The 25,491-nt window shown below is 39.2% G+C and overlaps 3 protein-coding genes and 1 pseudogene across 4 annotated transcripts in view; 1 reads left to right on the top strand and 3 right to left on the bottom strand.

Annotated features, from left to right (window-relative positions):
- The window catches only part of LOC144630336 (E3 ubiquitin-protein ligase TRIM45-like), a 48,310-nt pseudogene that overhangs the window by 12,062 nt on the left and 10,757 nt on the right, over positions 1-25,491 (bottom strand). The window lies entirely within an intron of this gene.
- LOC144630338 (E3 ubiquitin-protein ligase TRIM45-like) lies at positions 778-14,038 on the bottom strand. The gene is made up of 2 exons (XM_078488693.1): positions 12,528-14,038; positions 778-2,281 (listed from the first exon to the last, which is right to left on the bottom strand). Exons 1-2 carry the CDS (start codon positions 13,884-13,886, stop codon positions 1,448-1,450), a joined length of 2,193 nt encoding a protein of 730 aa, XP_078344819.1. The 5' UTR covers positions 13,887-14,038; the 3' UTR covers positions 778-1,447.
- LOC144630304 (uncharacterized) overlaps positions 17,555-25,491 on the top strand; it is a 40,006-nt gene continuing 32,069 nt past the window's right edge. Inside the window, exon 1 of the mRNA XM_078488644.1 lies at positions 17,555-17,631. The gene's annotated coding sequence lies outside the window, so the exon portion shown is untranslated. The remainder of the gene's footprint in view (positions 17,632-25,491) is intronic.
- Positions 21,411-23,744, bottom strand: LOC144630032 (E3 ubiquitin-protein ligase TRIM45-like). The gene has a single exon (XM_078488310.1). It carries the CDS (start codon positions 23,693-23,695, stop codon positions 21,482-21,484), a length of 2,214 nt encoding a protein of 737 aa, XP_078344436.1. The 5' UTR covers positions 23,696-23,744; the 3' UTR covers positions 21,411-21,481.

Raw genomic sequence — 25,491 nt, 5'->3', positions numbered from 1 at the left:
CTGTTTACATGATACCGAGACGAGAGTCAAGTCATTCCGGAATGCGTTCATTCCGGTTTTCATTCCGGAATGAAAGTTTCGTTCCGGAATGACATTTCATTCTGGTATCATGTAAACACAGAACGAATTTCACTCCAAGATGAAATTGCAACTCATGAAACCGCATACGGTCTCCACAGTTTGAATTCAGAGCGAAAAAACGTAATAGCATTTACTGTTTACCCAACGGAGCAGCTTTATGGTCAAATTACTCGTTAAAATTGCAGATACGGCCATCACTGGGCACAAAAACATGTTTGCGAGAAACATGCGCCATCTTGTTTTGATCTTGCGCGAAACATGCGCCACCTTGTTTTGATCTCGCGCGAAAACCACGCACGTGAAAATGCCTTTGGTTGAACCGGGCGACTCTGTCATGTAAATGCAGAACGAACTTCATTTCGGAACGAAACTCGTTCCGGAATGAAAGTCATTCCGGAATCATGTAAACAGACCCTAAATTTCACTGTGATTGCTTTAATATTCAGGAAGTTACGGATAGGGTTAACGGTGTAATGACGTCATCTTAGGTGTCTTTTTTTGTGACGTCATTTTGAGACTGAAGATCACAAAACAAATTTTGGTAACAAGCATTTTCGTTTTCAGCAGGTCAAATTACTTAAGAAAACTACTGTTACCAACTTTTACTAAAAAATGCCCCTTGATTTATCTGAGAATGACTTTACGCAAATACCGACTAGTCTATTATACAATAAAAGGAACACAAAAGTTTAAAAAGTAGGTTTGTTCAATTTTAAAACCGTTTTATTAAAGATTTCCAACAAGGTTAACATTGAAAATCAGATTGTATTTACACATATGAGACGTCTATGAATACTTATTTACATTTATCATCCCAAATTGTTACTACAAAAACTTCATCTTATAAAATATATACTGAAACATTAAATTCTCGTTAACTGCTAATGTCAACTGGCTGCCTGGCTCCACTAGCCCTTATGGTTATTCCAGGCAGCCAGTACTCTTACTTTATTTAATTGTCCTCTTTGTATTAGTAGACAACTGAGGTTCGAAACTCCTTTGGTAAAAAAGAGCTAATTCAACGCTAAAAATATATATTTTCTACCTCACAGATACCAAACTACTTAAGCCGCCAGAAATTTCTATTACTCTTTCTAAGGAAGCACCGAAGGTAACACAAATTAAAATTATTAATCTTTTAAACGTGTGTACTACATGATTCTGTCTTTTCCAAATTGAAAAGCATTTACGACATTATGACAATATCGGTTCACTAGATTCGTTCGCATTGTATTTTGGGTAAATATCGCCATATATAAAAACATGACGTGATACAACTAAAGAACAGCAATGCACAATATTGTCGTGCCAGAGACCGCGCACTTCAAAACAGGCTACAAACCAAGAATACTAACGACTGAAACATCTACCTCAATATGTATACCTTCTTAGCTGTAAAGCTAGTCACCAGAATACGTCCATCTGGTGCCGTTGCTATTCCAACAGGATCTGGTAAATCAGTGAGAGTTTTGCCTGTGAAGCGACCGTCTAAAGAAAATTGCTGAACTCGGTTATTGTTACTATCACATACCAGAAGATTATTGGACCTGTCTACAAGCATACCCCACGGCAAGTTAAATTCGCCGTCTTGATTCCCTTGTGTTCCAAACTTGTACCTAATCGTTCCTGACTGGTCGTAAACATTAATAAAGTTATTGCCTCCATCAGATACCAGAAACATGTTTTTGTAAGGAACGCAGCTTCTTGGACAGCTGAGTTTCTCTGGGCCGCTGTTTCCAAATATGGAAATAGTTTCTCCTTCCTTTGACAACAAATGTATCCTGTGATTTTCCAACTCGGTTACAACAATGCGTCCCTCGTCATCCAAACAAACATCAAATGGATGCTTAAACTCTCCTTTTCCTGCACCGCATTTTCCAAAGCTTTTCACAACAGTTCCTGTCTGGATATTTATGTGTTGTATTCTATGATTCCCTTGATCTGCAATCAGAATCTCGTTATCGTTTAAATACGAGACGCCAGCTGGGAAGTTAAATTGTCCAGAATCTGATCCTCGGTTGCCAATTTTCCTTAAAAAGTTGCCTTCATCATCGAAAACATAAACACAGTGTCCTTCGTTATCTGTCACAACTATCTTGCCTTCTGTGTTTACAGCAATCCCATCTAACCATTGGGGCACGTCTCCTTGTAAGAATTTTAAGTCCAACTCACCGACTACAACAAGTTTACGTTCTTTCACCTGCATAGTAAAAGGACAGGTCGGAAGTCTATCGCCATTGACCTTTACATCAATGTTGTAGGCGCCCGGTACTTTCGGTGTAAATTTCAGCTCAAGATGTCCGTTTTCTTTCTCGCTAACCATAAAATTTGTTACATCTTTAGCGGGTTCTACCAGAACTTCAACGTGATCTTTGAGATTGGCCTGGTTACTCAGCTCCCCTTCAGATGTTTTGGGGCATAGCGTAAACTCTGCTTTTACACCAGCCTGAAGTGTTTGATCCAGTCCTTCAAGTATTGTTCGATTTGCGTCTACCTTTGGGATTGTCTCAATGGATCCTAATTTCAACCAATCTACAGGAGCCGAGAAAAATTTGATGAACGTGGTCTCGCTATGTTTAGGATTTTCAACTGCACGCAGCACTTCAAATCTCTGCTTCAAAGTTTCCTTGCTCCGCATGATTACCGAGCTTGAGCTTCTCTCTGCCAGATTTTTAGCAAACTCAATCGCTTGTTTCATTTGTTTGACCAAGGAATCTGCTTCCTGCATAGCCGAGTTAATTCTCTCGAGTCTCGTCACGCGTGTAGTCTCGAGTGATACAATCGCCTCTCGCTCGCGCTCTCGAATCTCTGCGATCATTTGTTTGGCAGCCTGCGAGACTCCACGTTTAGCGGTTGCGACATTGCTTTCCAACTCAGAAATCGTTTGTTGGAACTGTCGAATCACTTCACCAAGCTCGTTTATCTTTTCTTCGATCATTTTAGCGCCCGACATGATGTTGGGTTTCTCGTCATGGGCTGCTTTGTCGAGTACAACGATTACGTGATTTTGGTGACCCGTGTTTATGCAAGTTTGGCAAACACAAGCTTGACATGAAAAGCAGAAGAATCTCACGTATTCTTTTTCGTGGAACGGCTGCGAGCAAAATGGCTGTCGCTTCAACAAGGCCTCGTAATCTTCCGCTTTAAACTCCTTCACTGGCGTGACTTTGTGACCTTCGAACGATGCCTTTAACATTTCGTGAGCGTTGTTACAGTCTGGGCACATAAATTGTCCACAGTCAAAACAATAGAACATCTGGGAGTTGTTCTTTCTACATTGAGAACAAGTAATGTTACTTCCATCACCACTCCGTCGAACAGCAAGAAGACTCAACAAACTGTTGTGGAAAAAACTGCTTGGCAAACTTTTGAAGCGATTTCCTTCCGGTAAATCGATTTCGGCTCTACATTCTGGACATAGAAACTGTCCTTGTCTATGGCTTTTTCTTGCATGATTCGACAGACACTCACAGCAAAATGTGTGAAGACATGATATAGTTTTGGGCTCGCTGTAGATATCGAGACAAATCGAGCAAGTAAGACGTTGTTTGAGGTTTTCCAAAAGGGACTCCATCGCGAGGCGTCGCTCTGTAAAGCTTGCGAAACACAAATACCTCAAGATTCCTCAAGAGAGTTTAGTTTCTGAGAAAACCGAATTAATTAACGTCATAACTGTCTGCAAGTGGCCAATCAGATGTCATTAAAGTTTTCACTGAGCTGTTGAGTTTGACCTTAGGTAGTTCAGGCGTTCCATATTTTAAATGCCAGAGCGTACTCTGCTCCGATCTTTAATCGAGATAATATCACTTTTTGAAATTTGCTGGCTACGACTAAATGTAATCGTGTTGCGAATTCTAAATAAGCCCGATCAAAAGGAACATATTCCGCGATCGCGTGCCGTCGCTAACAACAACTCTTGCAAAACAGACAACCACCAGAAGATATTATTTCAGATTCCGAGAAAACAGAACCGATTAACGTCACGACTGACTGTTTTTTGACAATCAAATTTCAAAAGGTTGGCTGACCTTCATTGTAACAGAAGATTGTTGTTTTTATGCATTCAGTAAATGTGCCATTGTTGTCTGCTTGGAGCGTTGTTTTGACAAAATCGGGCTATTTTATTGTATTGAGAGTTGTGAACAACATGCTATTTTGGAACATAGGTATGCAAGGCGTGCAAAGACACGCGAGGCATATCTTACAGACAAACTTGAGCCTCACGGCAAAAATAGACGCAATGAACTTAAAATTAGTGACATTCAGCTCAGTTTTAGCCTCTCATTTGCAACGGTCATATTTTGTTTGTATTCATTTCCTTTTAGTCCCCGTAGAAGATTTGTTTCTCAAACCAAAATATCGAGCGAATATATTCTACATTAATTTTTTTTTTATTATTATTTTATTTTTGTCTCAATATCTTCTTTTTGCCGTAGGGGTCAGCTTACTGTTTTTTTCCTGATTGTCTCAAATGTTTACTGATCCAGGTCTTCAAAAGATGCAGCACTCTTCATTGGTTTGTCGTTGTGGACTTGCCTATATTAGAGTTTTTGGGAGGCTTTTAATGCTGGCAAAAAAAAATGTCGTACTTACTCTGTGGTATATTAAAGACATTAGATATCTGGACTAAAAGAAAACACAGTTGAGAAAGACTGAATAAAACTGCCACAAAGGTGTTTTAGTTTCTGAGAAAACCGAATTAATTAACGTCACAACTGTCTGCTAGCCTGGTCCAATTGGATTTCCGGTTAAACATTTTTCTGAGCTCTTTAGTTTAACCTTTGGTCATTTAGTCGTTGCATATTTTGAATACAAGATCGCAACCTTCTTAGATCTGTTATCAAAGTAATTTAGCTTTTTCATAATTGCGAGCACGATTAAATGTGATCGTGGTACGAATTCGTAAGAGGCCTCAAAAAGAACTTCATCAGTGTCCGAGCGTCGTTGCTAAATAAAGCTCTTGCAAACAGGCAACCGCCAGAAGATATTATTTCAGATTCCGAGAAACCAGAACCGATTAATGTCACCACCGACTGTTTTCTTGTCAATCAAATTTCAGAAGGTTGGCTGACCTCCATTGTAACATAAGATTGTTATTCTGTTGCATATAATAAATGTGCCATTGTTGTCTGTGTATGTAATTGGAGCGTTGTTTTGATATGAAGGAGCTATTTTATATTATATTGCAACCGTCAAATTTAGGAAACATAGGTACGCAAGGCGTCCAAAGACTAGTGTGGGTGGTAATAAAATAAATGTGCCATTGTTGTCTGTTGGAACGTTGTTTTGAACAGCTATTTTTAATACTGTATTGCGAGCTAGCTACAAAGATAAGCATTCTCGTACCCAGAATCCACGACTCAAGACAGTTTTCTGATGATTTGCTCAACTTCATGCAGTAAATAGTTTATTTTAACAAGTTCCAAAAACCCCAAAAGAAACAAAAAATATACCCAAAAGAAAAAAAATGTACAAAATGTAAGTGGCCCATGCGGAGCTTGATTGTGTCGGCCTTTGCAGTCCATTTTCATTCATTAAGGTTAATTACTTGTATATTTACTTGGATACAGTGAGCAATTTAGGATTCCAATCATGCGAAAAAAAACCTTGTGGGCATCACATTTTCCCTTTTCGATCATCTTTGTATTTGGTTATGTTTGTTTCTTGTTAACAGCGACGAATTAAATCGTCCACCATAAACTAAGTCCAGACTAATTCACTGTCAACCATACGAATGACAAAAAAATGTGCCACGAGAAGAGCTTTGCAGAGGAAAACAGTTCCAATGTTGCATTTTTTTAACGCCAGTAAAATGCACTCCTACTCCATTTCCTGGTTGCTAAGTAACCAAGCGCTACATCCATGGCCATCTCCGAGTATTGTCTGAGCCCACGGTTTTTGTCGCCAATGTTGCTTAGCAACATGACGTATGTCATGGCGCCATACTGGCTTGACTGTTTTCGGAGCGCTTGTCTGTCCTCTTGTTAGTTTCTGATTGGATAATTAAACTTGGAAGCTTCTAGAGTGCTTCAACGAAGATTTTACATCAATGGCTCTTAATTTCCCGACTGCCCGTTAAAGTAATAAGCATTGTAATCGAACAACGAATGCCACTGTTTAGCAGTTGTGTGACGAATTCAACGTGACGAACGTGACATGAAACAACAGGTACTGTATTCCGATCTCGATCCAGAACTCATTCTTGCTTCAGATTTGATGTGGGATCGTGATCCCTGGACCCCAAGTACTCGCTTTGCTTTCCAACCACAAACAATAATAGGAGTTAATTTTCCGCGTGCTCATGACCGTGTTTGGCGCATGACATCATAAGCGCTTTCCTTGAATGGACACTATGAATTTTTAATGTAACGCAATGGAGCCTGTTGGCAGCTAAACCTTCGCGTAGTAGAAGTCGATATTAAAATGAGCGCTGTAATGCGAAAAAGCGCAATTCTCCGATATCCTTTGCATCATGATGAACTCGTTTGATCGGGAAGCCGATCGCGATGTTATAGATGGCCCACCGTAGAACATAAAACGGGCCCGCCTAGGAGAGGTTAAATGTGTCACAGCGGTGCCGACTGCCTCTCCCTGCTCTATGCCTGTAAGGAGCCAAGCATTTGCGACCCTTGTTGCTCGCAATGACCTACATCGTGCCAGCTATCTGCTCTTTTTTCTCAGTTAACTTGGCTTTATATCTGGTAAGTATTGATTATTTTGTGTTTAATCGCTCTGTGTCGTTTGGTATCGCTTACTTGTTGGAACCGGGTTGAGGTGGGCCCGTTGAGTGGTTTGATTCTCAAATGTTCAATACAGTTTTGCTTTATTCTAAGTATCCCGTTCAGCGTTATCGTTTTCCAATAAACATGAACCTTTTTAAAAGGAACGTAGTGTATGTCTGTTCATTACGCCTACAAATCCAAATTCATAACCTTTTTAAATGTGTTGCTTCTTTTTAGTAAGCGCTAGCTCGTGTGTCACCTTTTTCCGGTCCTTACCAATCCTCCCGCCCCCAGTGTACAACGCCCCTCATCAAGAGACCTTCCTGCTGTACCTACAGATCTACCAAATTACCTGACAATGTTCCAGGGGGGAGCAGCACCGAAGGTGAAGAAGTGGACTTTGATGACTTCACTAGAAGATTTGAGGATCTCAAAAAAAAGTAGTTTGATACGCTGAAGAGTTTCACAATGAGCACTCGCAATTTTTCAAATAAATGTTGTCAATTAAATACTGATCAATCAGCTTTTTCTACTTCACTTCCCTTTGTGTAGCTCTTCCTTTAGACATGGATCAGTCAGTTCTTCTTACCCATATTATTAATCCTTATACACCAAATAAAAATAGTGATCAGTATCCAATTTCTCCTGATAGTGTCAATACATTGTCCAGCATACATGTCTTGAGAATTAAGCAAATGATCATAAAGATCAAATTATCTTCCATATATCTGAGCAAACTCTCCAAACTAGGACTATAGGATATGTATGGAGACTTGTAAGGAGAATTTGTATGTGCACTTGGCTTTGAGGGTTATGAGTGGAGTTGTTCACTGTGACTTTGGAAACTGTTTAACTTTTTTATATTATTATGACTGTCAAGGAAAATGGTTTTGTTACCCCTGATGTGGTTCAAAATGGACTACAGGAATGTCCTGACCTAGTGACTATATCAAGTCAATCATAAGAAATCGAACTGACGATGACGTCATAGGTAGATAAGCATTTATAAACAGGCGCTGAAGCCTGAAACAGAGGACCGTACCTCTCATTGTTAAAATAAAACAAGCAAACAAAACTAAACCTGTCGATTTAAGACTGATGAGGTCTAAAAAAAGCCAAAACAGTTGGCTTTCCATGTTTGTCTACATTTTGTAATTTCCTCTAAGGCATGCTTTTTTCTCTATTTCCCTCTTGTGCAATTTACATGTAGTAATATGTATATGCTGCTTTTTTTATTATATCAATAGAATTCATGAATAAAGGAACTAGTGACCATGCTATATAGCCATATTTGCAAAGTAAACTTTCTTTTAACTTTATATAATTCAAAGAAGTTATTGAGAAATGTGTGGAGAATTTGTTCCATGACATGGAACACAAGCTCGAATATCGGGGACGAGGGAGAAAAGATAGATCCACTTCCCAAAAATTTGCCGATGCCTATTGACCAATCAGAAATAACATGAGCACTCCTACTGTTGTCGTTGGCAAAAATTTAATAATTATAGCCATGCCCTGCTCGGTGAATACTCGGAGACAGGAATATGATTAAGAAACCTACTTGTTCTACCAATCACATGCACATGTATCGCCATGGCGTAAAAGTTCAGCGGACATCACAAGGGAGCATATAAGCTCTGCGTCAGAACAAAAAGCTACTGAACTCTGTTTGACACGATGTTTGTGTCAATGTTACAATTTTGTATAAAGCCTAGATGGGTATTCTCGAAAGTGTACCATAAGTTTATAAGACACTATTTACTAAACCTCATCCTCTCTGGATCATAACTTTCGCCGGTGTTACAAGCGCAGGAGTATCAATTTAGGGTGGGAATTGAAGGTTTATGTTTTCTTTTAATTATCAAGGAAGCTACTGCACCGTTTATTCTGACTCATCCCCAGTCGTCTCTCAGTCTCCTATTAATATAAACGCGAGAAGCGCGGTAAGCACGGTTGGGGAGCGCAAAGGGTGCCATAACAAAAATTCTTCCTCCTTCCCATGATTCTCTCCGTGTTCAGTTTGATCCAGTCTCCCCAGACTCAGGACGGACTGAAAAGACTACTCTGCTCAACCAACGATTGCGCCGTTTTCGCTGCCATTAAGGTGAATTTCCACTGTCGCGTTTTTGTTGACGCACGTTAACGTACGTAAAAATTGTAAACGTACGTAAAAATGAAATTTTACGCGCGCGAATACGTGCGTCGAATTTACGTTGTCCAATTCGATTTCCAATGCCACGTTTTTTCCTAGGTATTTACGTACGTTACACGCACGTAGCGATCGCGGGTGTTTTCAAAAAAGTTGAACTGAGTTCAACTTTTTCGCTGTTGTCTGCGGTTACGCAGCGATTTAACCAATCATACATTTAGATTTTGTGACATGACTCAACTTACCATGTGGAAAGCAATTTTATTTTAAATCGCCGTCGATTTACAAGGGAAAACATTCAGATGTAGAAGCACTTTCGAGGAAGTCCGAACATTTCTAGCCATTTCCAGCAATAATCTATAAAACTGACTACAGACCCAAATTACACGAACGCAGTAGTGATAGAAAACGCCTGCCGTCAGGTCACGTAGGCTTTGAACCGGGAATCCGGGAAGGTCGCCTCAAATCTTTTTTTACTTTATGGTGTCTTTCGGAAGTATTTATAAAATGCCTCTTGGTCATATTCACGCATTTCTTTTACTAGCGTGTGGTATAAAGTGTTTTCATGGCAGCCATGTTGGAAGAGTCAAACAACAAGATATTTGCATAAAAATGTTAATGATTTTTTTTCCCAAAGGAAAATTTATTTATTGTTTCACTCCTCCAATTTGGCCGCCAATAACAGACTCTATTCACCAACTTGATAATTCAGGATGGCGGGCATTTACGTACGTTCAAGACACGTAAAAAAGAAACGCTTTTTATTACTTTTTACGCGACAGTGGAAATTTGCCTACGTATCTTTTTTTACGCACGTTTTACTTACGTAAATATTTACGCGTCAGTGGAAATCCACCTTTAAAGAGAACAATAGGGGTCACGTGACCAAGACTTACCACACTACGGAGTGAGAGCTAGGGTTATGCTTAACCCATAATAGTGCCTGGATTTGGGTTGCAGGTTTGGGGTTTATGGTTTAGGGTTAGGGTTGAGTTGTTGGGGTTAGGGTTAGATTTAGGCTTAGGGTTGCAGTTTGGGCCTGGGCTAGTCACGTGACAAGCACTCCTACCACACTGGATCACCTTAGTTGAAGTAAGTGTCGCCTTGTGACTGTATTGGACCTAAGTAAAGTTTCTGGTCAAGCTACAATTTTAAATTATTTACTCCTCTTGCTTCGATTTTGTGCTGTGGTCTGATTATAAAGGTTTGAGGGCTAGTGCCATGACCACCCTCCCCCCTAACTTCTTGCTCTGTGCTCAAGTTGACACAAACATTTGCAGAGGGACTAGTATTGATGAGCCTTGCATGTTTGAAGAGTCTTCGAACTCGAAAGATGAATTGACTGACAAAGAGCATTTTTGGTTAATCACCTTAGCAGATCTCTCAAGAAAGGGAAGTTTACTTAAACAATTGGACAGGTTACGTTCATGGGTTGTGATTGGTAAATTTCCATTTTTGTTTGTTTGTTTCTTTTCTTCAAGGTTCGTGATTGTAATTATGATTGACGGCAGAGAAAAACGCAATCGTTAGTTAGGTTTTGAGCCTGAAAGTTCGCGTGTAAACATATGCCTCCCGATGAGTGTTGCCGAGTTTTTTTTCCAAGCAATATCGGACATGTTTAATACTCAGGGAATTACACAAAATAATACTGCGTGAAAAAAACACGCTTTTCATTTGCAAACTGTCCAAGACATGGCGTGGCTTAGAATCATTCCCGAAGGGAAAACCTACTAAAATTAGCAGCTAGTTTTGCAAGACGTTGTTTAGAATGAAAATAGAAGGTAGATTGAATTGCTTGGAGTTAATTTAATCATACATGGCTCACCCTAAATCATTGCCATCCTTTTCTCGTTCTTACTTAGCAGAAAAACGAAAGAAAGTACGTAGTTTCAGGCTTAAGATCATGGGAAACACAATCTCGTCACCAGGACTATCCGTGTGATATACAATGTATACACAGTCTACACAGGACAACTCTTTCAAAGCTCACTCGCCCGTAGCGTCTGCTTTCAAGTTTAATTAGCAATATTGGGAACAGAAAAGTTAAAAAAGTAGGTTTGTTCAATTTTAAAACAGTTTTATTAAACATTACTAAAAAAAGTTTTAACATTGAAAATCAGATTGTACCAAGCTAACACATCTAAGTCTTCTCAAAAAGCTTAGAAACAAGATAGCTTCTTTCAGCTACAAAAAAGAAAACTACCAAACTGAATATTATTATTATTATTATTATTATTATTTTACATTTATTATCGCAAATTGATACTACGAAAACTTCATCTTTTCAAATATATACTTAAACATTAAATTGTCCGTCGTGCCAATTTTAATGGATTTAATAGAAAACTGAGGTTCGAAACTCCTTTTGGTAAAAAAAGAAAAATTCAACGCTGAAAATATATATTTTCTACCTCACAGATATCAAACTACTTAAGCCGCCAGAAATTTCTATATCTCTTTCTAAGGCAGTACCGAAGGTAACAAAAATTCAAATGATTGATCTTTTAAACAAGTGTGTACTACATGATTTTGTCTTTTCCAAATTTAAAAACATTTACAACATCATGACAATATCAGTTCACTAGATTCGTTCGCATAACCATTGTATTTTGGGTAAACATCGCCATATAGAAACATGACGTCATACAACTTAGACCAGAAAATGCACAATGTCATACCAGAGACCCCGCATTGCAAAACAGGCTACAGACTACAAATAATGACGATTAAAACATCTACTGCAATATGTATACTTTGTTAGCTGCAAAGCTAGTCACGAGAATACGTCCATCTGGTGCTGTCGCTATTGCAATAGGATCTGGTAAATGAGTGAGAGTTTTGCCAGTGAAGCGACCGTCTAAAGAAAATTGCTGAACTCGGTTATTGAACCTATCACATATCAGAAGATTGTTGGACCTGTCTACAAGCATACCCCACGGAGAGTTAAATTGTCCGTGTTGATTCCCTGGTTTTCCAAACTTGTACATAAAAGTTCCTGACTGATTGTAAACCTTAATGGAGTTATTGTTTGTATCAGATACGAGAAACATGTTTTTGCAAGGAATGCAGCTTCTTGGACGGCAAAGTTTCTCTGGCCCGCTGTCTCCAAATATGGAAACAGTTTCTCCTTCCTTTGACAACACATGTATCCTCTGATTCCCCCACTCGGTTACAACTATGCGTCCTTCATCATCCAAACAAACATCAAGTGGATTCTGAAACTCTCCATTTCCTGCACCAGGTTTACCAAAGCTTTTGACGGCAGTTCCTGTCTGGATATTTATGTGTTGTGTTCTATGATTACCGAAATCTGCAAATAGAATCTCGTTGTCATTAAAAAGCGAAATGCCAGCTGGATAGTTAAATTGTCCAGAATTTGATCCTTTGTTGTCAATTTTCCTTAAACAGTTGCCTTCTTTATCGAAGACACGAACACAGTGTCCATTGTAATCTGCCACAACTATCTTTCCTTCCGTGTTTGCAGCAATCCCACAAAACGATTGGGGCACGTCTCCTTGAAAGAGTTTTAAGTCCAACTCACCGACTACAACAAGTTCACGTTCCTTCACCTGCACAGTAAAAGGACAGGTAGGAAGTTTATCGCCATTGATCTTCACTTCGATGCTGAAGGCGCCTGGTACTTTCGGTGTAAATTTCACCTGAAGATTACCGTCCTCTTTCTCGCAAACCATCACATTTGTTACATCTTCAGCGGGTTCTATGAGAACTTCAACTTGATCTTTGAGATCAGCCCCTTCAGATGTTTTGGGGCATAACGTAAACTCTGCTTCTACACCAGCCTGAAGAGTTTGATCCAGTCCTTCAAGCGTTGATCGATTTGCCTCTGCCTTGCACTTTTTCGTGGTCTCAATGAAACCCAGTTTCAAGTCCACTACCAAAGCCGCTGTAAATTTGACAAATGCTGTTTCGTTTTGTTTAGCAACCTCAACTGCACGCAGCACTTCAAATCGCTGCTTCAAAGTTTCCTTGTTTCGCATGATATCCGAGCTTGAGCTTCTCTGTGTCAGATTATTAGCAAACTCAACCGCTTGTTTCATTTGTTTGACCAGGGACTGTGCTTCCTGCATAGCCGAGTTAATTCTCTCGAGTCTCGTCACGCGTGTAGTCTCGAGTGATATAATCGCCTCTCGCTCGCGCTCTCGAATCTCTGCGATCATTTGTTCAGCAGCTTGCGAGACTCCACGTTTAGCGGTTGCGGCATTTCTTTCAAGCTCAGAAATCGTTTCTTCAAATTGTCGAATCACTTCACAAACCTCGCTTATCTTTTCCTCGATCATTTCAGCGCCCGACATGATGTTGGGTTTCTCGTCATGGGCTGCTTTGTCGAGTAAAACAATCTCGTGATTCCGGTGATCCGTGACAATGCAAATTTGGCAAACACAATCTTGACACGAAAAGCAAAAAAATCTTGTGATTTCTTTCTCGTGGAACTGCTGCGAGCAAAATGGCTGTCGCTTCAGCAACGCCTCGTAATCTTCCGCTTTAAACTTCTTCACTGGCGTGACTTTGTGACCTTCGAACGATGCCTTTAACATTTCGTGAGCGTTGTTACAGTCTGGGCACATAAATTGTCCACAATCAAAACAATAGTACATTTGGGAGTTGTTCTTTCTACATTGAGAACAAGTAATGTTACTTCCATCGCCACTCCGTCTAACAGCAAGGAGACTCAACAAACTGTTATGGAAAAAACTGTTCGGCAAACTGTCGAAGCGATTTCCTTCGGGTAAATCGATTTCGGCTCTGCACTCCGGACATAAAAACTTTCCTTGTCTGTGGCTTTTTCTTGCATGATTCGACAGACACTCACAGCAAAATGTGTGAAGACATGATATAGTTTTGGGTTCGTTGTAGATATCGAGACAAATCGAGCAGGTAAGACGTTGTTTAAGGTTTTCCAAAAGGGACTCCATCGTGAGGCGTCGCTCTGCTCTGTGAAGCTTGCGAAACACAAATACCTCAAGATTTTAGTTTCTGAGAAAACCGAATTGATTAACGTCACAACTGTCTGCTAGTGGCCAATCAGATGTCGTTGAAGTTTTCACTGAGCTCTTGAGTTTGACCTTGGGTAGTTCAGGCGTTCCATATTTTAAATGCCAGAGCGTACTCTTCTCCGATATTTAATCGAGATAATATCGCTTTTTGAAATTTGCTTTCTACAACTAAATGAAATCGTGTTGCAAATTCTAAATAAGCCCGATTAAAAGGAACATTTTCCGTGATCGCGTGCCGTCGCTAACTACACCAGAAGATATTAACGTCACGAGAGGCTGTTTTTGACAATCAAATTTCAAAAGGTTGGCTGACCTTCACTGTAACATAAGATTTTTGTTTTGATGCATTTAGTAAATGTGCCATTGTTGTCTGCTTTGAGTTTTGTTTTGACAAAATTGAGCTATTTTAATACTGTTTTACGAGGTGTGAAGAACATGCTATTTTGGAACATAGGTCTGCAATGCGTGTAAAGACACGCGAGGTACACCTCATAGACAAGCGGCTTGAGTCTCAAGGTGTAAATAGACGCGATGAACTAAATTAGTAACATTTAATCCATTTGTTTGCCTATCGGAATATGTTTTGTTATGTTTCAAAGCTCCCTCGTAGAAGTTTTATTTCTCAAACCAATATATTTTTGTCTCAATATCTTCTTCTTACCGTAGGGATCAGCTTGCTGTATTTTTCGTATTATCTCAAGATTTTTTACTGATCCAGGTCTTCAAAAGATCCGGCACTGTTCATTGTTTGTCGTTGTGGTCTTTCCTATATTAGAGTTTTGGGAGGCTTTTTATGCTGGCAAAAAAATTGTCGTGTGGGAAATTAGAAAGGATAGCCCACACTGTCTCGTCTTCACTAGATTTTATTCTTCTCCTCTTCGATTCTCGCTAGATTTCACAACTCTTTGACTCGACAGACTGAAAGATTATATCCACTAAAAGCTAAATAAAGAACACTGATTAATGCATTAAAGAACACTGATTGGCTAGATACGAATCTTCTAGACATAAGAATAAGAAAGATTTCCAGACAAACATTTCACAATCACTGTTTGATTTCCATGGTATTATCCTGTTTCCGACAGTCGTACTTACTTTGTAATCTATTAATATCGAGACTAAAGGAAACACAGTTAAGAAAAACTGAATACAACTGCCTCCAAGGTGTTTAGTTTCTGAGAAAACCGAATTAATTAACGTCACAACTGTCTGCTAGTGGCCAATCAGATGTCATTAAAGTTCTTAAAGCCCTTGAATTTACCCTTTGGTAATTCAGGCTTTGCATATTTTGAATGCAAGATCGTAGTCCTCTTAGATCTTTTATCAAAAAAAGTTAGCTATTTGAAAATTGCGAGCACGATTAAATGTGATCGTGGTACGATTTCGTAAGAGGCCTCAAAAAGAACTTCATCCGTTACCGAGCGTCGTTGCTAAGTAAAGCTCTTGAAAAACAGAAAACAGCCTGAAGGTATTATTTCAGATTCCGAGAAAACAGAACCAATTTACGTCACGTCACTGGCTGTTTTTGACACTCAAATTTCAAAAGGTTGGCTGACCTGCACTGTAACATAAGATTGTTGTTGTGTTGCATATAATAAATGTGCCATTTCTGTCTATGAATGTACGTGGAGAGTTGTTTTGATATGATAGAGCTATTTTCACAAACCGTCTGAATTTGGAAACATAGGTACGCAAGGCGTGCAAAGACTAGTGTGGGTGGTAATGAAATAAATGTGCCATTGTTGACTGTTTGGATCGTTGTTTTGAACAGCATATTTTTTATTCTGTATTGTGAGTTATGAAGAAAAGCCCTCTCTCTCTCTTACCCAGAGTCCACGATCCTTCTGGTGCCAGGGATCGCAAAGCAGAAGGGTCGTGGGCTCTGGGCCGAGAATGGAAGATAAGCTAAAAGGCTATTTATAGCTGACGAATTTAGAACCTAGTAATTGAATGCAATTTCTGTACTAATGGAAAGCCCGACTCAGAACATTTTTCAGATGTCTTGCTCAACTTCGCGCAGTAAATAGTTTATTTTTACAAGGCCCCCAAAAAAGCAAAAGAAAAAAAAAATGCACCACACAGAAAAAAATATATACAAAAGCCAAGCCTGATTGTGTCGGCCTTTGCAGTGCATCTATATTCGTTAAGGTTAATTGCCTGTATATTTACTTGGATACAGTGAGCAATTTAGGATTCCAATCATGCGAAAAAAAACTTGTGGGTATCACATTCTCCCTTTTCGATCAGCTTTGTATTTGCTTATGTTTGTTTCTTGTTTAAAGTGACGAATCAAATCTAGGGCTTTCCACAAGTTGCTCGGCAATTTTTTTGGCAACTTTTCATATTTCGAGTAACTTTTTCCCCTTCGAGCAACTTTTTTCCTCTCGAGCAACTTGTTGCATTTTGTGCAATTTCCAGACCGAAGATCTCCGAAATTTATCCGAGTGTTGTTCAAAGGCCATACGAACGTTTTCGAAGATTTAAGAAGTTTGCCGAAGATTTTCGATGAACATCTGAAGACGTTTCAACCCATGTTTCGGCTCATTCTGCATTAAAACATTACAAAACTCGTCAGGAAACATGACGTCATCGATATCTTCACGATTTTTCTCAGTTACAGAAAACCTTGTCATTTAACAAATTTTCGTTTTGGATTTTTTGGAGCAACTTTCGCGCAACTTTTATTATCAGAAGCAACTTTTTTGGATTTTTGCGGCAACTTCTGAGCAACTTTTTTAGAAATTACGGGCAACGTTTTGGGAAATCCCGAGCAACTTGTAGAAAGCCTTAATCAAATCGTCCACCATAAACTAAGCCCAGAGTAATTCACTGTCAACTATACGAATAAAAAAAATGTGCCACGAGAACAGCTTTGCAGAGGAAAACAGTTCCAATGTTGCATTTTTTTAATGCCTGAAAAATACACTTCTACTCCATTTCCTGGTTGCTTAGTAACCAAGCGCTACATCCATGGCTATCTCCGAGTATTGGCTGAGCCCACGGTTTTTGTCGCCAACGTTGCTAAGCAACATGACGTATGTCATGGTGCCATACTGGCGTGACTGTTTCCGGAGCGCTTGTCTGTCCTCCTGTTAGTTTCTGATTGGATAATTAAACTCGGAGGCTCCTCGAGTGCTTCAACGAGGATTTTACATCAATGGCTTTTAATTTCCCGACTGCACGTAAAAGTTATAAGCTTTGTAATCGAACAACGAATGCCACTGTTTAGCAGTTGCGTGACGAATTCAACGTGACAAACGTGACATGAAACAACAGGTACTGTATTCCGATCTCGATCCAGAACTCATTCTTGCTTCAGATTTGATGTGGGTTCGTGATCTCTGGACCCAAAGTAATCGCTTTGCTTTCCAACCACAAACAATGATAGGAGTTAATTTCCCGCGTGCTCGTGACCGTGTTTGGCGCATGACATCATAAGCGCTTTCCTTGAATGGACACTATGAATTTTTAATGTAACGCAATGGAGCCTGAAGCCGGCTAATCCTTCGCGTAGCAGAAGTCGATATATAAAATGAGCGCTGTAAAGTGATGCGAAAAAGTGCAATTCTACAAAATTCTTTATATCATGGTGAACGTGTTTGATGGAGAAGCCGATGTTAAAGATGGCCCACCATAGGACATAAATAGGCCGGTCCCAGAAGAGGTTTAATGTGTCGCAGCGGTGCCGACTGGGTCTCCCTGTTCTATGCCCTTTGACATATGGTATTCCTCGCTTGCCTAGATGGGGATTCTCGAAAGTGTACCATTCTATAAGTCTATGAGGCATTATGTCCTAAACCTCATCCTCTCTGGATGATAACTTTCGCCAGTGTTACATGCGCAAGAGTATCAGTATAGATGGGGAATCGAAGGTTTAAATGAGAGTACATACATACATACATAGACTTTATTTCATCTCGAATTTTAGAGTAGCTTTAAATATAATTATATAATAATATTTAAGCTAATCATACGGGTGGGAAACAAACAGAGCGCTTTTCATATGCGAATTTTCCAAGACTTGACGTGACTTATAGAGCCTTTCACTGAAGGCAAAACTGTAACAACCGGCTGGTTCCACAAAAAGTTGTTTTCTAGGATGAAAAGCAAAGGTAAATCGAGTTAATTGCTCGGATTTAATTGAATCACTGATGGTTCACCCTAAATCGCTACTATCCTTTTTCTTTCTTTCTTTGCAACAAACGAAACAAGGAGTGCAGTCATGGTTGTGGTGCAGTTTAGGATAAAATCACGAGAAACAACAATCTCGACACCAGGACTATCCGCGTGATGCCCTCGAGCAAACGGAACTCGTTCCAGGTTACTAGCCCATATAGTCTCAATCTCGAGCCCAGAGTCCGTCTATGTCGGTCAGCGGTACGGGACGGACTCTGGGAAACTGGAATCGATCAGATCAATTTCAGGTCGATTTCAGGTAGAACCTTGGTCTTCCGGTTTTTATTGCGCATGCTCTCAGGTCTAAACGGAAGTAAATTTCCCAGAACGGAAGTAAATCGAGAAAGTTGAACTATCTCTAAAACACAGTATGGACAGAACTGGTGTTTATCGAAGCAACAAACGTAACAAAAACGTTCTGCAGTTAACAAAAGAGCGTCTGGTGTTTTGATTTCCTTTAGTCTCTTTCTTGAGCATACTACTATATTGGTTTTAAATCAAAGATTTTGTTTGCCTTCCAGGATTCCGCTTGTGAAAACTGCGCGCGTGTGTCAGTTGTTGTTTTGCAGACGACGGCGAAGAAATTTACATAATGCACAACGCACGGACAAGCTATTGTTCTGTTGATAAAAATTTTTTGTTTGGCGACTTTCGTATATTTCAGAGGCTTCTCGCTGACAGCGCATCTTTTCATGATAGATTGCATGTTTTCGAGCAAATAATTTTTTCCTCGTCGAATGGCGGTAATATTAATAAAGACGTTAAAGGCCACACCGGTCAACGCTATTCAAAAGGTGTAATTAGCACTTCGGCGACTCAGCTCGTGCACGCAATTCACGCAATTCACGTGCACACAATTGTACAATTCCTTTTTTTCAGCAAAACAACAACGCGTAATGTTCAAATTCTGCGTTATTAGTTATTATTTTGAATCGAGCACTGTCTGCAATATTCACTTTTTCAACCGTATTGGAGATTTGAATGAAAACAGTAGTTCTAACGAGATTTGTAAGTCAACTATAAATTGAGTTTTCAATCGGACCTTGTCCTTGGTGACGCCGTCGTTGTTGTTTTAAAACTCCGTTCAGAATTGACGTTTAAAGGAAGTCCTTTTTTATTCATGGTATCTTTTGAGTTCAAAAATGGTAGAATTAGAAAATACTTCATGTATGTAGCGCCATATCACGAGTTCTTAGATGTTTTACAAAATTAAGGTGATACATCTGAACATTTGACCATGGAAAACAAAAAAATGTTTTTCCAGGGTTTCCGGTTTGGTTTACTTCCGGGGAGGATTTTCAGACTTCCGTGTTGATTTCTATTGTTCTGTGAGGACCAGTAGGCCACTGAATTAAAATTCAGTTTCCCAGAGTGAGTCCCGGCGACCCTACCGCTGACCAACCGCTGACGGATCGCGGAGCCGGGGGTCACTCTGGGCTCGAGATTGATATAGTCTGTGAGCAAATGTCTTAATGAAAGGTCCCGTGGGAATTTTTGCTGAAAGCAAACCACTAGTCTAAAAATGTTAAATACGAAACAGAAAACTGAAAAAGTAAGTTTGTGCAATTTGTGTTTTATTAAATTTATGGTACTAAAAATCTAAGACATCTAAATCTTCTCAGAAGCTAACAAATAATAATAGCTTCTTTCAGTGCCATATAAATACATGTGAAAAACTACTTTTGACCGAAAATATTTAAAAAATATTTCCAACATTCGTCATCGTAAATTAATACTCAAAAACTTCATCTTCTACTAAAAAGTTCAACTGTCGTGCCAGTTTAAATGGACAAAATAAAATAAGGTTAAAAAAATAAGGTTTGAAACTCATCTTGTAAAGAAAGAAAACTAATATTCACAGACGAATTTAATCCTACGCAGGCTAATATTCACCTACTAAACCACTAAAGGAATCTATATCGCTTTACGTAAAAAAGGCACCAATTAACATGTGCGTGTACTACACGATTTTGTCTTTACAAATTTGATAGCCTGCGTAGCAGGCGCCGTAGTTTTGAGCGCACGTATGGGCGCGAGGTTGCCACGCGAGAAAAAAAAAATTATCGCGTGGCCTTCTCGCGATCTCGCTCTCTTTTAAACGCACTAAAAAAGTTATGCAGGCGCCTGCTACGCAGGCTACAAATTTGAAAGCATTTATGACATCATCATACTATATACAAGTTTTGTTCACATTGTTATTTGGGCTAATAATATACATCAAAAAATTTCTCGAATCTGATTGGCTTAGAGAAATGCAGTTTTTAAGAAATTCGATGCAGACATGACGAAATTCAGTGCAGAAATGACGAAATTCAGTGCAAAAAAAAGAAACAAACGCGGCATCCTGATTGGTTAATAAACAAAGGCAGCCACAGGGGGCCAATCAAACGCTTCCACGCGATCTGAATGGCGCGAAGTTTGGATCTGCTTCGAGATGCGAGTGAAAAAAATGGCTGGCGTTTTGAGCACAGTAGAGGACCAGAAGACAGCTCTAAATACCATAGCATTGAAAAGCATTGGTGTTTGGTTCTCGTTTTGGAATAACTGCTATGCTTGAGCGAATTTATTTACGCCGAATTCACCGAATTCAAAAACAAACACATTGGCAAAGATTATGGACCAGATAGCCTCAAAGTAATGACTACATATACATCACTTGAAAGACACTTTACTTAGAGAACTGTACGGGACAGAGAATTGTCTAAGGAAGTGTTGAAAAGAAAAGCGAAACAGCTCCACTTGGCTGGAGGTCGAGTCGAAAGCGCTCAAGCAAAGCTCGACAAGTACGAAGCGAAGAAAATCTCTGGAAAAGGTAAAACCCAGAATCTTGTATTTAGATAATTCGTTGAGCTGTTTAGCCAGAGTTTTCGGCTAAAAAACTTTTAAAACATTGAGAAACCCGGCCTGTACGTTGTTTGGGCTTTGACCTTGTTTTGAATGAACGAGTGATTTTTTTTGCCGAGTTTGAATAAATATTTTTTGTACGAGATTTGCGCTTGTTATTTTCTCGCAATTTTTTCATGAATATTATTAATAAGTAATCACATGATTTTTCTCGTGCAATTTGGGATAAATAAGCACTCGTAAATTTTTCAAAGACTACAAATTGCACTCGCCCTACGGGCTCATGCAACTTTGTTAGCCTTTGAAAAATTTACTCGTGCTTATTTATCCCAAATTGCACTCGAAATCATGTGATTACCTATACAAATATCGCCATAATGAAATGTGACGTAAGACCAGAAAATGCACAATATTGTCGAACCAGAGACTGCGAATTGCAAAACATTTACCGAGTCAGCTATGATACCAAATACAAATACTGACGATTGAAACATCTACTTCAATATGTATACTTTTTTAGCTGTATAGCTAGTCACGAGAATACGTCCATCTGGTGCTGTTGCTATTCCAACAGGATTTGGTAAATGAGTGAGAGTTTTGCCTGTGAAGCGACCGTCTAAAGAAAATTGCTGAACTCGCATATTTTTGTAATCACATACAAGAATATTATCGGACGTGTCTACAAGCATACCATACGGCAAGTTATATTGTCCGTCTTGATTCCCTTGTGTTCCAAATTTGTACATAAAACTTCCTGACTGATCATAAGCTTTAATGCAGTTATTGTCTGTATCAGAAACAAGAAACATGTTTTTGTAAGCAATGCAGCTTCTTGGATTGTTGAGTTTCTCAGGGCCGCTGTCTCCAAATATGGAAATAGTTTCTCCTTCCTTTGACAACACATGTATCCTATGATTACTGCAATCGGTTACAACAATGCGTCCTTCATCATCCAAACAAACATCAAGTGGATTCTTAAACTCTCCTTTTCCTGCTCCACATTTTCCAAAACTTTTCACAACAGTTCCTGTCTGGATATTTATGTGTTGTATTCTATGATTCAGTTGATCTGCAATCAGAATCTCGTTATCGTTTAAAAATACAACGCCAGTGGGGTGCTGAAATTGTCCAGAAGCTGATCCTTGTTTTCCAATTTTCCTTAAACAATTGCCATCTTTATCGAAGACATAAACACAGTGTCCATGGTTATCTGTCACAGCTATTTTGTCTTCCCTGTTAACAGCAATCCCATGTAACCTTTGGGGCACGTCTCCTTGATTGAATTTTAAGTCCAACTCACCGACTACAACAAGTTCACGTTCTTTCACCTCCATAGTAAAAGGAGAAGTCGGAAGTTTATCGCCATTGATCTTCACTTCAATGCTGTAGGCGCCCGGTACTTGCAGGGAAAATTTCAGCTGAAGATTACCGTCTTCTTTCTCGCTAACCATCACATTTGTTACATCTTTAGCGGGGTCTATTAGAACTTCAACTTGATCTTTGAGATCAGCCTGGTTACTCAGCTCGCCTTCAGATGTTTTGAGGCATAACGTAAACTCTGCTTCTACACCAGCCTGAAGAATTTGATCCAGTCCTTCAAGCGTTGATCGATTTGCCTCTGCCCTGTACTTGTCGGTAGTCTCAATAAGACCCAATTTCAAGTCGTCTACAGAAGCCGGGGTAAATTGGACAAATGTAGTCTCGTTATGTTTAGGAACGTCAACTGCACGCAGCATTTCAAATCTTTGCTTCAAAGTTTCCTTGTTCCGCATGACATCCGAGCTTGAGCTTCTTTCTGCCAGATTTTTTGCAAACTCAACCGCTTGTTTCATTTGTTTGACAAGGGACTGCGCGTCCTGCATAGCAGAGTCAATTCTCTCGAGCCTCGTCACGCGTGTAGTCTCGAGTAATACAATCGCCTCTCGCTCGCGCTCTCGAATCTTTGCAATCATTTGTTCAGCAGCTTGCGAAACTCCACGTTTAGCGGTTCCGACATTGTTTTCCAGCTGGGAAAACGTATCTTCAAACTTTCGAATCACTTCACCAAGCTCGCTTATCTTTTCCTCGATCATTTCAGCACCCGACATGATGTTGGTTTTCTCGTCATGGGCTGCTTTGTCGAGTAGAATAATCTCGTGATTCCGATGATCGGTGACAATGCAAATTTGGCAAACACAATCTTGACACGAAAAGCAGAAGAATCTCGTGATTTCCTTCTCATGGAACTGCTGCGAGCCAAATAGCTGTCGTTTCAGCAAGGCTTCGTAATCTTCTTCTTTAAACTCCTTCACTGGCGTGACTTTGTGCCCGGCGAATGATGCCTTTAACATGTCGTGCGCGTTGTTACAGTCTGGGCACAGAAATTGTCCACAGTCAAAACAGTAGTACATCTGGGAGTTGGTCTTTCGACATTGGGAACAAGTTATGTTACTTCCATCGCCACTCCGTCGAACGGCAAGAAGACTCAACAAACTGTTGTGGAAAAAACTGCTCGGCAAACTTTTGAAGCGGTTTCCTTCGGGTAAATCGATTAGAGCTTGGCATTCCGGACAACGAAACTTTCCTTGTCTGTGGCTTGCTCTTGCATGATTCGATAGACACTCACAGCAAAATGTGTGAAGACATGATATAGTTTTGGGCTCGTTGTAGATATCGAGACAAATCGAACAGGTAAGATGCTGCTTAAGGTTTTTCAAAAGGGACTCCATCACTAGGCGTCGCTCCGTAAAGCTTGTAAAACACAAACACCTCAATATTTTAATTTCTGAGAAAAGGGAATGAATTAACGTCACCACTGTCTGCTAGGCGCCAATCAAATTTCAGAAATGTTTTTAATTATTTTTTTTTCCACATATTTATTGCCATTTTGAAAATACATTACAATACATTAAGTGTTTACAAAGACTCTCACAAGCTATTATAGAGTATATAAGTATATTAATTTTTGTAAGCTATTAATTTTGTAAACTATTAATTATATATAAGTACCACCTATATAATTGCCACCTAGCCTGGAATTGTTTCTGTGTATTATTTTTTACAGCAATATATTTCTCGGTTCTGTATTTTTGGTCAACTAGTTCTATAAATACTTCACACTTTGGAATTTTAGATTGTTTTAAGCTAAGCCATATATGCAATTTTGCAAGAGTTATAAGATAGTTTAACAACTCGCATTTTTCTAATTTACCAATAAATACATCTTGTAACGTGAGTTTCTCACGTTGGCCAGACAGTACAAACCAGAAGTTTTCAAAGTTTTCCCAAAAGAAACGAGTCAGAGGGCAATCGTAAAATAAATGATATACAGTTTCTGGGTTAACTTTGCAAAACGTACAGGTATCATGTGGAACATAACCTATTTTAGCTAGTCGCTTATTAGTAAAAACAATATCATTTAGAAGTTTAAACTGAAAGCTTCTTACAAAAGTTTCCGATGAAACAGACAACAAATTAAGAAAAACCTTTGACACTGTACTGTCATCTAAACCAAAAGCATTTTTCAACTTCGTAAAACCCCTTGATACTATTGCCTTTTTTGTAATAAGTAATTCATAAAATTGTTTACTTTTACATAATAAGGGATCGAAAGGTTTTTCCCCACAGTAAAATTCTAATGAACCGATTTTATTACCATCAACATCCAAAACTTTTAAGTTGCCAGGAATTGCACTTCTAATTCCTGACCACGTTAAAAAATTTTGAGTGTTTCAAACCAGCACTTGTTGCAATATTGTATGACTCTACATTGCCCTTATTGAATTGCATCTGGCTAGTTGAAGTAATTCCTGCTTTTACATAATTGTGGTAGTAAATGCTCTTGCCGTCTATTTTGATAAGCTTATTGTTCCAGATTATATTTTCGGAAGTGAGAGACGTAGTAGAAAAAAAGTTTCTAAAATCATCCCACCATTGGAGGAGTTCATTATAAAATATGGAATAGAAGTTATAATCTTTAATATCATAATTACACCTAACAAAAAAAATTCCACCGTAGTTATCCAGCAGGTGGTCAATAAAGGCCTTCCATGGAGTCCGGCCCGACGAAAAAATTCTTCCTAGCCAGGCTAATCTTAATGATTTAATCGACGTCTCAATATCTGTTAACCTAAGCCCCCCAAATTTTATGTCATTAATTGCTGCTAATCGGGCTATCTTATCAGATCCATTCCACAGGAAGTTATGTATAATAGTGTTGAGTTGCTTTATAAACTCTTGCGGAGTTGGCAAAACTAAGAACACATAACTCATTTTCGAAAGCAAAAAAAGATTTAATAATGGTAATTTTGCCAAGCAGCGAGAGGCCCCTGCAGCGCCACAGCCGTGTCTGTAACCGAATACCTTTTAATTTATCGTAAAAATTTTTCTGCAACTGTTCGGTTTCATTATATGTGAAAACTATTCCAAGTGCTTTAACAGTGTTGACCCATTTTAATCCAAGGGGCGCCGCTGTATTATTTCGACAGGAGCCTATCCACATAGCTTCAGTTTTCGTGTAGTTGAC

This window comes from Oculina patagonica, chromosome 11 (genome assembly GCF_052425735.1).
Source record: "Oculina patagonica isolate OP01 chromosome 11, crgOcupat, whole genome shotgun sequence".
Taxonomy (NCBI): Eukaryota; Metazoa; Cnidaria; class Anthozoa; order Scleractinia; family Oculinidae; genus Oculina; species Oculina patagonica.
The sequence above is the reverse complement of the archived record's forward strand: the minus strand, read 5'-3'. Positions and strand labels throughout refer to the sequence as shown.

Excerpts from the sequence above, each read along its gene's own strand:
- LOC144630338 (XM_078488693.1), bottom strand. The coding sequence starts at position 13,886 with ATGGAGTCCCTTTTGGAAAACCTTAAACAACGTCTTACCTGCTCGATT. Across the intron at positions 2,282-12,527 it reads TTCCTACCTGTCCTTTTACT|GTGAAAGAACGTAAACTTGT; the intron begins GTGCAGGTGAAG and ends TTTACTATGCAG.
- LOC144630032 (XM_078488310.1), bottom strand. The coding sequence starts at position 23,695 with ATGGAGTCCCTTTTGAAAAACCTTAAGCAGCATCTTACCTGTTCGATT.